The sequence below is a fragment of the Pecten maximus genome, chromosome 16 (genome assembly GCF_902652985.1).
Source record: "Pecten maximus chromosome 16, xPecMax1.1, whole genome shotgun sequence".
NCBI lineage: Eukaryota > Metazoa > Mollusca > Bivalvia > Pectinida > Pectinidae > Pecten > Pecten maximus.
Genome location: NC_047030.1, coordinates 13208960 through 13226360, shown reverse-complemented (window position 1 = coordinate 13226360; position 17401 = coordinate 13208960). Strand labels below are relative to the sequence as shown.

Here is a 17401-nt window from a genome sequence, read left to right as displayed (position 1 = left end):
GCTATTTGTTTCAGCTCTAGACCCCCAACTAATGATGGTCGGCTATAAATGTGTTATACCTCTGTAAGGAAATCCTTCAGTGCCACAAACGTGGGTCGTCTCTCCGCCTGATAGGACCAGCACTGCAGGATAAGTTGGTAAATATCTGTCGGGGAATGTTCAGGTTTTGGTAGTCTTTCATCTTCAACATCAATCTTGTGCAATATCTGAAACAAGAAACATAAATTCTCTATAGGTCAGCTATTGGTGGTCCAGGTGTCAATCTGGACTTTTCATATAATAATTTCTACTTTTATGACAGCAATCAAAACTATGAATATTACTTTATTTTATTACAATTTTATATAAATGCAAGAAGTTTATCAAACTAAACAAAACTTAAATTAATTAATAATCAAACATTTATAATTTAAATCTTGTCATTATGTCATTTTTCAGATTAAGGTCAGAATTCATTTTCGAGTTAAATGAGAACAAGGTTTGAAATTTACAATGAATTTAGTTTGGAACAAAAATATAAGTTGTGTGAATATATTGATTTCAAAAAGGAGCGGTTTGGTGTGACTATTTCAAAGTGTCAAATATACAGTCTCTGTCTAAATTATGACTGTGGATTATTGCACTGGAGACCTGGTTTGGATGTCTGTCGAGGCATTTAATAAGAATGTGTTTTCTATACTCTTTTCACATTGGTACCCAAACTCCAGATCCCACAGTGGTTGTATTGGGAGTCTTTGTTGATATTTGGGAAATCTCAAGAAAAACAGGGAAAGTTTGTATGCACTTTAAAAAGGGTCAAATACATGCAGTCTGTATGTCAACATTATAACCTTTCCACGGCTCCTGTCTGTATGTTAACATACCTGTGATCCGTTATAACCTATCCACGGCTCCTGTCTGTATGTTAACATACCTGTGATCCGTTATAACCTATCCTGTCTGTATGTTAACATACCTGTGATCTGTTATAACCTATCCACGACTCCTGTCTGTATGTTAACATACCTGTGATCCATTATAACCTATCCACGGCTCCTGTCTGTATGTTAACATACCTGTGATCCGTTATAACCTATCCTATCTGTATGTTAACATACCTGTGATCCGTTATAACCTATCCACGACTCCTGTCTGTATGTTAACATACCTGTGATCCGTTATAACCTATCCACGGCTCCTGTCCGTGTGTAAACATCTCCCACAGTGTCACTCCAAACATCCATGTGTCACTGGCATGTGAGAACTGGCGTGATTTCAGACTCTCTGGGGCACACCTACAGGCAGAATAAAGAACTAGAATCTGGGAAGGGAGGTAACCATATTCAAATAATTTTCATTTTGACGTAATTGTTAGTACTCTGGTTATGTCTATTTCTTATTGAAAGGTTTATTTTGACATGCATTCTAACCTATCATAATTAATTATCAACTCTGTTTATAGAATTAACTTAAAGTGTTTCTTCCCAAATTTTAGCTGCTATGATTAATGTAGGTATTTGTGTAATGACAAAATATCTTGTTGACAACATCTGTTAAAATACAAAATGAAAATAGAAAGGCAAAATAACAGAGCACAAATAACATTCTATGGAACAAGGGTTTTCAATTAAAGCAATATTCCAATCAAATATGTTCTTAACAAAAAAGTTCTAGGTGTTAGCAAATGATTTCTTAAGGGAAAAGTCAGAAGTAGCTAGTATATACTCTCTATGACACATCCTCAGGCCCAAATAGCCATACAATGACTATACACTGTTGGAGAAGAATGAATAGGAAACTTGTTAATTAGTTTTGCTAACCTAGGACAGTCAGGGATGTATTAAATTTGTACAAATTGGCTTTAATACACTCATAAGTTAGTTAACTGAGTATTTTACCATGCAAATGGTACTTTCTTCTGCTCAGACATGACATAGTGATCTTCTTGGCTTGGTAGAGCTCTCATTAATCCGAAATCCCCAATCTTTATCTGAAGTATAAACAACTTAAATGTTACTTACAAAACATATTTTTTCATCTCATCAATGCAACATCTCGGGTCATCGGATAGGATAACTGACATATCTATACAGGCATATTAAATTATTCTGATTCCTATTTCTGTTTTTTGTTTGAATTATTACCAGTAAATGATTCTAGTATTTAAAAGCATAATTATAGTGTGTAGATCTAATAATTAAGCTGTACAAGTAACAAACATAAAATAACCATTTTTTTATGATACTTGCTGATATTTCTTTGAATGCATGCAAAGAATAAGAAATTGACAGTATACCTTGTCTTCTACTGCAAGTAGTACATTTCTGCAGGCAAGGTCACGGTGTATGAACCTTTTAGACTCCAAATAACTCATGCCAGTGGCGATTTGAATGGCATATTCACACAGAGTACTGATCAACAGCTTCTCCTGCTCCTTACGTAACTTGTCCAAAAGAGCACCTCCTGGAGCCAGCTCCGTCACCTAGGGGAGATAACAAGTGTAAAATAGCAGAATCTCAAATAGTCTAGTGAGATAGGGGAGATAAACTAGTGTGGCAAGGGAGATAATCTAGTATGGTAGGGGAGATAATCTAGTGTGGTAGGGGAGATAATATAGTGTGGTAGGGGAGATAATCTAGTGTGGTAGGGGAGATAAACTAGTTTCGTAGGGGAGATAAACTAGTGTGGTAGGGGAGATAAACTAGTTTGGTAGGGGAGATAAACTAGTGTGGTAGGGGAGATCATCTAGTGAGATAGGGGAGATAAACTAGCGTGGTAGGGGAGATAAACTAGTGTGGTAGGGGAGATAATCTAGTGTTATAGGGGAGATCAACTAGTGTGGTAGGGGAGATAATCTAGTGTAGCACTGTTTTCACTATCGTCCAAAAACCTAAATTCTAAATAAAATATTATTAAGACTGCTTGACTACAGGTAATATTTTATACACTTCCCGCTTTATGTCAGGATCAGCTTACCAGCCATATAATACAGACAGTTAAGATGTTGCCACAAACTTGTCGTAGATTATCTATAATGATTAAATGATATTTTTTTTACTGATTAGACAGCAATGATGGCGAAATAGTTGTGACTAATTAACCATTTCTAATCAGGTAAAAAGAACAGCTGACGACTGTGCATATTAGCAGCATGCATTGATTAGGTATACCCCAAGCCCTGATTGTTGATCTTTAATAAACACTAACAATAGTCTTTTGGGTCAATAAAACAAGCTGTTCTCAAATTCAATCAACACTTGTAGATAGGATGACTAGAGGATGGAGCAGATAATCAGATGTTTAATATACAGTCAAACCTTGTTATTTCAAACTCTGAGAAATCACAGATCCTGCTTAACTAAAAGGTAGCATTCAGTTCCGATGTAAAATAAACATGTACTTGGTTATGTATATTTCAAATACTCTAAAAGTTTTTTCATGACTCACTGACTTTGAGATAGTGAGGTGACTGTAGATTCCTATATACCTCATAATCATAAGTAGCACATGATAAAGGTTTTTTCCCCTCATTTTTTGGGGTATTGGGTCTTGGATTCATTTTGGGAAGACAATTTTTGAAATGAGGAAAAATTTTGGCAATTTTGCTGAAATATAAAATTATCTCAATTGGGAATGGGGCCCATTATTATCGACACAAAATGTTGTAAGGAAAAACCCTATGATGCCTGTCATCTACCGGGTAGATAATAATATCAAAATCGTGTTGAACACAGAACAAGTAATGAATAAAGAAGTTACCATCATCAGAGGACAGGATAGACTAATTCCATAAAGACGTATGAGGTTCGGGTGGTCTAACATATGCATGGCGTTCACTTCCTTAACGAAATCTTCAAAGGCTCCTGGCTGGGACAGTGCATCATTTCTGAGGATCTTCACGGCGACACTCTTCTGTAACAAAATCAGAGAAACTTACAGGTAAATTACAAAGGACATACTGTCTGATCAATGATGAGAGTAAATTATAAATTCAAATACCATACACGTACATATTTTCATGCTTTTCATGCTGCACTGAAATTATTCTGCTAAATCAACATTTCATAAAATGAAGATTATAAACCGTATATTATTTTCTTTGTTAAGAATTGTGGTATGTCAATTAACAGTTACGCTTACCAGTAAATTTTAGTGTAGGCCAAAATTTGTGTTTACAATGATTTTGTTAAAGGAAACCTTTCTACAAAATGCAATTATTGTTATAATTATGGCTGTGTCTAACAAAAGTTCGAAACTGTAAACAATTTTAAACACTGTAATGTTTTTAATAGTTCAAATTTTAATAGATATTTATGCAAAGGGTTTGGTACAGTACAAAAAGTTGGGGGGTTTTTAGGGTGGGAAAGATAATGAAATGAACACACTACAATTTCTTCTGTTGATTAAATTGTATAAAATTTCCTCTATTGATTACTGTACTGTTTTTGGGCCTACTGTAGCTACGCATTAGGCCTTACCGAGCGGCTTTGCGCAATAGCCATCATAATTATCGCGAAATGAAGAACGTTTAACGATCAATTAACATTGAATTAATAAAATACTATCATTTTACTAACTTATAAATGTGCCTTTGTTCAGACCGCCGTTGTTACGTATCAGATTTACGATGGATGTGTTTGTGTCTAATGATTTCACTCTGCCGAGATTTTTGCCGATATTGACTTGAATAGTTCGAACTCGCGCTTATTTTCTGAAGCATAATTTTGAATAATTAGAACTGGTTCGTCAATATTGATTTAATTTTGTTCGAACTAACCGGAGGTTTACCGTATATTGTATATAATTTTCTCTGTGGATTATATTGTATATAATTTCCACTGTTGATAATATTGTATATAATTTCCTCTGTTTATACTATTGTATATAATTTCCACCGTTGATTATATTGTATGTAATTTCCACTTTTTATAATATTGTATATAATTTCCACCGTTGATTATATTGTATATAATTTCCACTGTTGATAATATTGTATATAATTTCCTCTGTTTATACTATTGTATATAATTTCCACCGTTGATTATATTGTATATAATTTCCTCTGTTTATAATATTGTATATAATTTCCACTGTTGATAATATTGTATATAATTTCCTCTGTTTATACTATTGTATATAATTTCCACCGTTGATTATGTTGTATGTAATTTCCACTTTTTATAATATTGTATATAATTTCCACCGTTGATTATATTGTATATAATTTCCACTGTTGATAATATTGTATATAATTTCCTCTGTTTATACTATTGTATATAATTTCCATCGTTGATTATATTGTATATAATTTCCTCTGTTTATAATATTGTATATAATTTCCACTGTTTATAATATTGTATATAATTTCCACTGTTGATTATATTGTATATAATTTCCACTGTTGATTATATTGTATATAATTTCCACCGTTGATTATATTGTATATAATTTCCACTGTTGATAATATTGTATACAATTTCCTCTGTTTATACTATTGTATATAATTTCCACCGTTGATTATATTGTATATAATTTCCTCTGTTTATAATATTGTATATCATTTCCACTGTTTATAATATTGTATATAATTTCCACTGTTGATTATATTGTATATAATTTCCACTGTTGATTATATTGTATATAATTTCCACTGTTTATAATATTGTATATAATTTCCACTGTTGATTATATTGTATATATATAATTTCCTCTGTTTATAATATTGTATATAATTTTCACTGTTTATAATATTGTATATAATTTCCTCTGTTTATAATATTGTATATAATTTCCTCTGTTTATAATATTGTATAAATTTCCACTGTTGATTATATTGTATATAATTTCCACTGTTTATAATATTGTATATAATTTCCTCTGTTGATTAAATTGTATATAATTTCCTTTTGATTATATTGTATATAATTTCCACTGTTGATTATATTGTATATAATTTCCACTGTTGATTATATTGTATATAATTTCCACTGTTGATTATATTGTATATAATTTCCACTGTTGATTATATTGTATATAATTTTCTCTGTGGATTATATTGTATATAATTTCCACTGTTGATAATATTGTATATAATTTCCACTGTGGATTATCTTGTATATAATTTCCACTGTTTATAATATTGTATATAATTTCCACTGTTTATTATATTGTATATAATTTTCTCTGTTTATAATATTGTATATAATTTCCTCTGTTGATTATATTGTATATAATTTCCTCTGTTGATTATATTGTATATAATTTCCACTGTTGATTATATTGTATATAATTTCCACTGTTTATGATATTGTATATAATTTCCTCTGTTGATCATATTGTATATAATTTCCTCTGTTGATCATATGTAAATTTCCACTGTTGATTATATTGTATATAATTTCCACTGTTGATTATATTGTATATAATTTCCACTGTTTATGATATTGTATATAATTTCCTCTGTGGATTATATTGTATATAATTTCCTCTGTGGATTATATTGTATATAATTTCCACTGTTGATTATATTGTATATAATTTCCTCTGTTTATAATATTGTATATAATTTCCTCTGTGGATTATATTGTATATAATTTCCACTGTTGATTATATTTAATATAACTTCCTCAATATATTTCATATTACAATGTTAATCTCTATGAAAAAAACTTGGCTATCTATAGGGCTATTGAATAGTCAAACTTTGTAATCTCAAACTCTGATAACTTGAACACCATGCTTAACTCCAAGTAAATATTCAGTTCCAACAGTAAAAATTCTATATAAAATATACTTGATTACCTCAAATACTTGGATAAATCTCAAATTGTTTTCATGACCCCTACGACCTTGAGATTCGACTATTATTGCCCCAAGATGTTGCGTGGTAAGAGTATAAAAACAATACAAGTAGGTGATAAAACACTAAACAGACAGTATCCGTAGAAACCAACATACAAATTATCTTGTTTGTAAAAAATAATGTACAAAAACATATCACTGTCAACAAGTCATATTTCAGTTAACAGTTTATAGCCTGACCGACATTTTCTGCAGGTCTAAAAAGACAGATGATTGGTAAGATGGGATGTAAAGGGCTTATCTACAGTATAGGAATGGTGCCTTCCCCTGTAACTAGTGATTTCACTTAAGAATACCTCCACTCTGTCACTTATTGTATCAGTCTATCAATTCCGAAAACGTAAAAAAAAATTGTAACAGACATTTTGAAATGATCATAATCAACAGCAAAAACCCAAAAGATATGGTTTATCGATGAACTGTGGAATTCGTAATGGGGTATCTGTGTCACCCTGTCTGTTATCTTTACTAAACATATCACCATCTTTTTCATGCTATACTTTTACCTATATCTGTCTCTCAAAACAGAGTTCCTGGTTGGAATAGTGTAAGTTATGGTCTTCTTTAAAGGAAAAATGGAAAAAAAAATTCAGTGTAAAAGTAATTTATTCTGAATAATTTTTTTAGCTACAGGCACGGAATTTTAAGGTTTAACAAGGGCCCGTTGGAGGGCCACAACATACGCCCGCCGCAATATTTGACACTTGGAAGGGGGTAGTTTGACTAGTTTCACAGGTTGTAATGCTTTAAAATGAAGTATCATTGTTGGAACGTTGGAAGGAGATATTGATACACATAATGGTGTGTAGTTGAAACCAAAGGGCAACTTTAAATGATGAGATGTATATATGTTGCAAATATGGGAAACCTTAATTTAATTGGTTTAGACACAACAAAACAAAAATTAGTTCACATGTTTTTATACAGAATATACAGAGCCTGGGTCGGGTAGTATTGAAGTTATGGTCAAGATAAGTAAAATCATCAAAGGGCAATAACTCCACTAATAAGGGGGTAAGGGGCATTATTTTGGTATGTGACACTCCGGCTCATCTAGATGTATATTTGTGTTAAGTATGGAGAGCTCAACACGATATGTGCCCGAAGTAAAATCATCAAAGGGGAATAACTCCACAAATAAGGGGGTAAGGGGCATGATTTTGGAATGCGACACTCCGGCTCATCAAGATGTATATTTGTGTCAAGTATGGAGAGCCTGGGTTGAGTAGTATTGGAGTTATGGTCCGGACAAGTAAAATCATCAAAGGGGAATAACTCCACAACTACGGGGGTAAGGGGCATGATTTTGGTATTCGACACTCCAGCTCATCAAGATGTATATTTGTGTCAAGTATGGAGAGCCTGGGTTGAGTAGTATTGGAGTTATGGTCCGGACAAGTAAAATCATCAAAGGGGAATAACTCCACAAATACGGGGGTAAGGGGCATGATTTTGGTATGCAACACTCCGGCTCATCAAGATGTATATTTATGTCAAGTATGGAGAGCCTGGGTCGAGCAGCACTGGAGATATGGTCCGGACACCATATTTGCCTGAAGTAAAATCATCAAAGGGGAATAACTCCACAAATAAGGGGGTAAGGGGCATGATTTTGGTATGCGACACTTCGGCTCATCAATATGTATATTTGTGTCAAGTATGGAGAGCCTGGGTTGAGTAGTACTAGAATTATGGTCCGGACAAGTAAAATCATCAAAGGGGAATAACTCTGCAAATACGGGGGTAAGGGGCATGATTTTGGTATGCGACACTCCGGCTCATCAAGATGTATATTTGTGTGAAGTATATGGAGAGCCTGGGTCGAGTAGTATTGGAGTTATGGTCCGGACACCAAGTTGAAGTGTATTATCAAAATAAATCTTATGTTTACACAAATATGTATAATTTATATTCAAAATCCCACTTAGACTCATCCATATAAACTGTATGGACACCTCTTAATTGAAATAGTTTGATGCTTGCAATATCTGGCTTAGGCCTATATAGCAATAACAACTTAAGGATTCTTTTATGCTGTTATATCAGCATTTCCAAAAGAGGTTTACAAATTGTTATCCATGGTTTTTGGGCCTTTTGCATTGTCACAACCTATATATATATCTCTCTTTCTGAACTCCCAGGGTACCATACAACTGAAGCTGCTATTTCAGAGCTTACAGCTTACACACGACATCATTTACAGCCGAGTTGATTGGAACACAACAGAGTTATAGTCAACAGAATAAAGTACATCTTGTTCGGGGATCTTTACAACATAGTGCCATGTCAGGGCTTGAACTAGAAACCATTCCACATCCTATCACTAGACCACCCTGTCTCCATGTATCACTCCAAACTAAAGGTAATAATTCTGTACATAACTTGTAGGACATGTTGAATAAAGCACTACCAACAAATGAATCCCAACAATATTTTACATGGGGCCAGTTCAAGTGAAACCCGACACACTATAAACCCGCCATGCTTGGTGTGTCCTCAAAGTTTCTCATTGCATTTATCTTCTCTAAAAAAAATGAAAATAAGACTTTTGAGTGATACCACATGCATCAACACACCAACTGTTTCAGAGTGCCAGATCAGTAGATTTGAGTGATGTCCGATGTCAGATCCTATCATGTTTGCTGCACTGAAGGTATTCTCACACCACGACCTACATGTACCTTCTAACTGAAATTTATTTATTTCCTCAAAGGAATTAATCATTTATAAAAGATTGCAGGAAAAATACTAACTAAATGACCCACATAAAGGTCAATACTAGATACCTGTATAACATTGGGACATCTCCCTCCACAGAGGTCAATACTAGAAATACCTGTATAACATTGGGACATCTCCCTCCACAGAGGTCAATACTAGATACCTGTATAACATTGGGACATCTCCTTCCTCAGAGGTCAATACTAGATACCTGTATAACATTGGGACATCTCCCTCCACAAAGGTCAATACTAGAGATACATGTATAACATTGGGACATCTCCCTCCACAAAGGTCAATACTAGATACCTGTATAATATTGGGACATCTCCCTCCACTGAGGTCAATACTAGAAATACCTGTATAACATTGGGACATCTCCCTCCACAGAGGTTAATACTAAAGATACCTGTATAACATTGGGACATCTCCCTCCACTGAGGTCAATACTAGATACCTGTATAACATTGGCACATCTCCCTCCACAGAGGTCAATACTAGAGATACCTGTATAACTTTGGGACATCTCCCTCCACAAAGGTCAATACTAGATACATGTATAACATTGGGACATATCCCTCCACAGAGGTCAATACTAGAAATACCTGTATAACATTGGGACATCTCCCTCCACAGAGGTCAATACTAGAAACCAGTATAACATTGGGACATATCCCTCCACTGAGGTCAATACTAGAAACCAGTATAACATTGGGACATCACCCTCCACAAAGGTCAATACTAGAGATACCAGTATAACATTGGGACATCTCCCTCCACAAAGGTCAATACTAGATACATGTATAACATTGGGACATCTCCCTCCACTGAGGTCAATACTAGATACCTGTATAACATTGGGACATCACCCTCCACAAAGGTCAATACTAGAGATACCAGTATAACATTGGGACATCTCCCTCCACAGAGGTCAATACTAGATACCTGTATAACATTGGGACATCTCCCTCCACAGAGGTCAATACTAGAGATACCTCTCCCTCCTCAGAAGTCAATACTAGATACCTGTATAACATTGGGACATCTCCCTCCACAGAGGTCAATACTAGATACCTGTATAACATTGGGACATCTCCCTCCACAGAGGTCAATACTAGATACCTGTATAACATTGGGACATCTCCCTCCACAGAGGTCAATACTAGATACCTGTATAACATTGGGACATCTCCCTTCACAGAGGTCAATACTAGATACCTGTATAACATTGGGACATTTCCCTCCACAGAGGTCAATACTAGATACCTGTATAACATTGGGACATTTCCCTCCACAGAGGTCAATACTAGATACCTGTATAACATTGGGACATCTCCCTCCACTGAGGTCAATACTAGATACCTGTATAATATTGGGACATCACCCTCCACAAAGGTCAATACTAGATACCAGTATAACATTGGGACATCTCCAGTAGACTGATATTTATAACTGAGTTGGCAATGTTATTGAATTTTAAAGTTATTTGTATTTTCAACTTTATTTGTCAATAAGCTTGGCTTCATTCCTACTATAACATTGATAGACTGATACTGACTCCCCGTTAGTATAAACCTCTACACACTCTGACCTTAATGAGATTGATACTGACTCCCCGTTAGTATAAACCCCTACACACTCTGACCTTAATTAGATTGATACTGACTCCCTGTTAGTATAAACCTCTACACACTCTGACCTTAATTAGATTGATACTGACTCCCCGTTAGTATAAACCCCTACACACTCTGACCTTAATTAGATTGATACTGACTCCTTGTTAGTATAAACCCCTACACACTCTGACCTTAATTAGATTGATACTGACTCCCCGTCAGTATAAACCCCTACACACTCTAACCTTAATTAGATTGATACTGACTCCCCGTTAGTGTAAACCTCTACACACTCTGACCTTAATTAGATTGATACTGACTCCCTGGTAGTATAAACCCCTACACACTCTGACCTTAATGAGATTGATACTGACTCCCCGTTAGTATAAACCCCTACACACTCTGACCTTAATTAGATTGATACTGACTCCCCGTTAGTATAAACCTCTACACACTCTGACCTTAATTAGATTGATACTGACTCTCTAGCTGTTAGTATAAACCCCTACACACTCTTACCTTAATTAGATTGATACTGACTCCCCGTTAGTATAAACCCCTACACACTCTTACCTTAATTAGATTGATACTGACTCCCTGTCAGTATAAACCCCCTACACACTCTAACCTTAATTAGATTGATACTGACTCCCTGTCAGTATAAACCCCTACACACTCTGACCTTAATTAGATTGATACTGACTCCCCATTAGTATAAACCTCTACACACTCTGACCTTAATCAGATTGATACTGACTCCCTGTTAGTATAAACCCCTACACACTCTGACCTTAATTAGATTGATACTGACTCCCTGTCAGTATAAACCCCTACACACTCTGACCTTAATTAGATTGATACTGACTCCCCATTAGTATAAACCTCTACACACTCTGACCTTAATTAGATTGATACTGACTCCCTGTTAGTATAAACCCCTACACACTCTGACCTTAATTAGATTGATACTGACTCCCTGTTAGTATAAACCCCTACACACTCTGACCTTAATTAGATTGATACTGACTCCCTGTTAGTTTAAATCCCCACACAATCTGAGCAGTGACTAAATCATTTCCTTTACATGATACATAATCAACAGTATTTCAACATCAAACACTTTTCAATTTCCTGAAAATTTAACAAAATTTGTTTATCTACATGAACATACATTTTCTTAATATCATTTGCTCGTAAACATTATATACTTGACACATTTCCCTTCTTCCTTTTTTGACATACAGCCTTGTCAATCAATTTCATTTTTTATTACTCTTGTATAAATAATTTTGGGTGTTCTAGATTAATTCCTGGGTTGGGCCATAGTGTCCTCACCCTCACAAATTATCTTCAACACTATATATACATATAATCATTCCATTCATAAACACCATATGTATTATACCAGCCTCTGGAGCATTTGCAACATCAAAAACCTTTTAATTTGATGAAAAAGTCACAATTATTCCTTTATCAGTGCATGGACACAAATTAACAGATTATAAAACTATACAAAACTTTTCTGCCAATTTGAAAGATATATTCAGCCTGCGTTTAAAGGAACTTCAAATTAGCACAGGAAGTGGTGATAAGATTGCAGGAACTACCAGGCCCAGGTGCAACGTGTATGAAAGTGAGGAAATCTCCAAGCTATAAGGCTGGAACGTTAACATCCCGTATAGACTGCTGATATAGAGTTGAAGCATTGTGCATTACATATCAGTTAATGTATAAACATCATATTCAAGATATTTCACCATGACCCTGCCCTGTTTTTGCGGTATTACACATCCTGAATTTACTAGACGCACATATGATATTGATTTTATTGTTAACAATAATTTTTTGAAGGAAATCTTGAACTTTTGAAAAAGCATGCGCAAAATTCCCCAATGTTATATTAACCACTAGCTGTTGTCTATAAATTTGTCATAAGCAGAGATGAAATAGATTATTATTACTATTAATTAATTAATTATTGACAGATTATGAAGCAACTTATTAATGAAAATGTCCTAAAAATATTTCACCTACTGGCACTAGTTGTTCTGGTCAATTGTAACTTGTACATGTATGCGTTGACCATGTTTTTCATTAAAAGTCACAATGTTGACCATCTTTTTTCACTTCAGGAATGAAAATATGATGATGGCACCAAAGATAGTAACTCTAACTTTCTAAACAATGACCACATGTATCTATGGATTTTTCAGCAATATACAATTCACCGGGGCAGTCTACGTACTACCAAATTGAAGGCTGACTGGTGAATTTCAGAAACATCCCCTCAGAGTGAAGCAGCATGGTACAGTTTCTGCAATGGCCAACATTAACCCATTCATGGCTGGGAATCAATAAAATGAAACCACATTTTCCTTGCATCCCCAGTATGGCAGAATGGAAGGGACTTCTCAATCAATCTGCCAATTCCATTATTGGTATAGGGGTCAGGTCGGTAAAATGTGAGAAAACATATCCTTCCATCTAAAGATCTGTACTATGTTATATAACTCGGGGCTTTGTGTCAGACATACTTTCTGTTCTGACAGTACAGCTCTTGCATAATACTGATGCATATCTGGCTCAGAGATCAATATACTCTGCTTGTATAGGGGCAAGTTTAATCAACAGGATAAAAATAAATCTAAACAATGTCTGTTTGCCAATGTCAGAGATGATGATAATGTTATAGATTTTTTTTCTACAGAAAACAGGATTTTAATGTTCAATATTACATTTGATGAAGCGCATGATTAATTGACTGCATGTTTGCCACTTTCATTGGATGATTATGTAATATGATGGAGTAATGAAAAATACCCTGGCAATGCTGAGCCTCGAACTATCGACCTCTGATCAATCTCCAAGCTGAACTAATGCATCCATCTACTAAGCTAAAGGTAAAATTGCCACAAGCCAGTCAATCATAGAAGTGATGCGATATTCTCCACTTTTACACTACTCCCTCCTTCACAAAGACTTTGCCCCCAAAGACAACCACAACCCAGGTTCTAAAGCTTCAAGCAAGCCTCTCAATCTCCTATAGCTTAGGTTAACTTGGAGTGGTCAATGACATCAAATCTAGCTGTAATAGGCATCATACCACTAGGCCAAAGGGAAATCTCCGCTAGCCTGACCTAGTCGGTTATACTCTCCACTTTTACACTATTCCCTCCTTTGAAGTTTTTGCCCCAAGGAAAACCACAACCAAGCCACTCAATCTCCTTATTTAGCTTAATTACACTTTGGAGTACATGGTCAATGGCAGCAAAACTGTAATACGAAGGAGTCACAAAATATACTCTTCATCTTCGTATGGAGATCCTACCACTAGGGTAAAGGGAAATTCCTGATATCCTGAGCTACTAAAGAGACCTGTTCTCTGTAATTTTACAATTAATGTCAATGCTGAATTTCATATAATCGTCATTGAGATATCTCCCTCCACAAAGGTCAATACTAGATACCTGTATAACATTGGGACATCTCCCTCCACAGAGGTCAATACGAGATACCTGTATAACATTGGGACATCTCCCTCCACAGAGGTCAATACTAGATACCTGTATAACATTGGGACATCTCCCTCCACAGAGGTCAATACTAGATACCTGTACAACATTGGGACATCTCCCTCCACAGAGGTTAATACTAGATACCTGTATAACATTGGGACATCTCCCTCAAAACAGGTCAATACCAGAGATACCTGTATAACATTGGGACATCTCCCTCCACAGAGGTCAATACTAGAGATACCTGTATAACATAAGGACATCTCCCTCCACAGAGGTTAATACCAGAGATATCTGTATAACATAAGGACATCTCCCTCCACAGAGGTTAATACTAGAGATATCTGTATAACATTAGGACATCTCCCTCAAAAGAGGTCAATACTAGAGATACCTGTATAACATTAGGACATCTCCCTCAAAAGAGGTCAATACTAGAGATACCTGTATAACATTGGGACATCTCCCTCCACAAAGGTTAATACTAGAAATACCTGTATAACATTGGGACATCTCCCTCCACAGAGGTCAATACTAGAAATACCAGTATAACATTAGGACATCTCCCTCAAAAGAGGTCAATATTAGAGATACCCTGTATAACATTGGGACATCTCCCTCCACAAAGGTCAATACTAGATACCTGTATAACATTGGGACATCTCCCTCCATAGAGGTCAATACTAGAGATACCTGTATAACATTGGGACATCTCCTTCCACAGAGGTCAATACTAGAGATACCTGTATAACATTGGGACATCTCCCTCCACAGAGGTCAATACTAGATACCTGTATAACATTGGGACACCTCCCTCCACAGAGGTCAATACTAGATACCTGTATAACATTGGGACACCTCCCTCCACAGAGGTCAATACTAGATACCTGTATAACATTGGGACATCTCCCTCCACAGAGGTCAATACTAGAAATACCAGTATAACATTAGGACATCTCCCTCAAAAGAGGTCAATATTAGAGATACCCTGTATAACATTGGGACATCTCCCTCCACAAAGGTCAATACTAGATACCTGTATAACATTGGGACATCTCCCTCCATAGAGGTCAATACTAGAGATACCTGTATAACATTGGGACATCTCCTTCCACAGAGGTCAATACTAGAGATACCTGTATAACATTGGGACATCTCCCTCCACAGAGGACAATACTAGATACCTGTATAACATTGGGACACCTCCCTCCACAGAGGTCAATACTAGATACCTGTATAACATTGGGACACCTCCCTCCACAAAGGTCGATACTAGATACCTGTATAATATTGGGACATTTCCCTCCACAGAGGTCAATACTAAAGATACCTGTATAACATTGGGACATCTCCCTCCACAAAGGTCAATACTAGAAATACCTGTATAACATTGGGACATCTCCCTCCACAAAGGTCAATACTAGAAATACCTGTATAACATTGGGACATCTCCCTCCACAAAGGTCAATACTAGAAATACCTGTATAACATTAGGACATCTCCCTCCACAGAGGTCAATACTAGAAATACCTGTATAACATTGGGACAACTCCCTCCACAGAGGTCAATACTAGAGATACCTGTATAACATTGGGACATCTCCCTCCACAAAGGTCAATACTAGAAATACCTGTATAACATTGGGACATCTCCCTCCACAAAGGTCAATACTAGAAATACCTGTATAACATTGGGACATCACCCTCCACAAAGGTCAATACTAGAAATATCTGTATAACATTAGGACATCTCCCTCCACAGAGGTTAATACTTATTCTAAGAAACCAGTATAACATTGGGACATCTCCCTCCACAAAGGTTAATACTAGAAATACCTGTATAACATTGGGACATCTCCCTCCAAAAATGTCAATACTAGAGATATCTGTATAACATTGGGACATCTCCCTCCACAGAGGTCAATACTAGAAATACCTGTATAACATTGGGACATCTCCCTCCACAAAGGTCAATACTAGAGATACCTGTATAACATTGGGACATCTCCCTCCACAGAGGTCAATACTAGATACCTGTATAACATTGGGACATCTCCCTCCACAAAGGTCAATACTAGAGATACCTGTATAACATTGGGACATCTCTCTCATCAGACTAGAGGTAAATACTCATGATGATAATAATAACTTACCAATGTTCAAAATACTGAAATCACTCGTAATATTCAAAGTAAAAGAAACTTTCATATTATACGTTCTGCTTTATTCAGTCATAATAAAGATAAAACTTTTTTTTTACTTAGAAATAAACTCTTCTGAAATGGACAACTTGTTATTATGAACATTACAAAAATTTATCATGTAGCCTTAAATAAATTACATTAATGTACACGCAAACAGATATCTATCTGCAAATAAGTCATTGCCACCAAAAAGGCCCCTTTCACTTTGTGCAGAATCATAATTTTTTATAAGTTGAACTGGTTCACAAATAAGCCCTCCCCAAATTTTAATACTGAACATTTACACTAGGGAATTCGAAGGGGAATTTGAGGATAATATACAGTAATTTAGTTAATTAATGAGAACATTTGACAATGTGTTTGTCAGAATGTTTACAGAAATTCAGAAACAAAATCAATCTGGTAGGAGAAATTAAATAACCTCACCTTATTTCAGAAATAATATCAATCTGGTAGAAGAAATTAAATAACCTCACCTTATTTCAGAAACAATATCAATCTGGTAG

General features: G+C 35.4%; 1 protein-coding gene across 1 annotated transcript in view; it reads right to left on the bottom strand.

Moving 5' to 3' along the window:
* The window catches only part of LOC117344438 (activated CDC42 kinase 1-like), a 54559-nt gene that overhangs the window by 7738 nt on the left and 29420 nt on the right, over positions 1-17401 (bottom strand). The window contains exons 5-9 of the mRNA XM_033907164.1: positions 3739-3891; positions 2276-2461; positions 1878-1969; positions 1148-1274; positions 60-206 (exon numbers count right to left, since the gene is read on the bottom strand). Coding sequence (XP_033763055.1) covers positions 60-206; positions 1148-1274; positions 1878-1969; positions 2276-2461; positions 3739-3891 — 705 coding nt within the window. The remainder of the gene's footprint in view (positions 1-59; positions 207-1147; positions 1275-1877; positions 1970-2275; positions 2462-3738; positions 3892-17401) is intronic.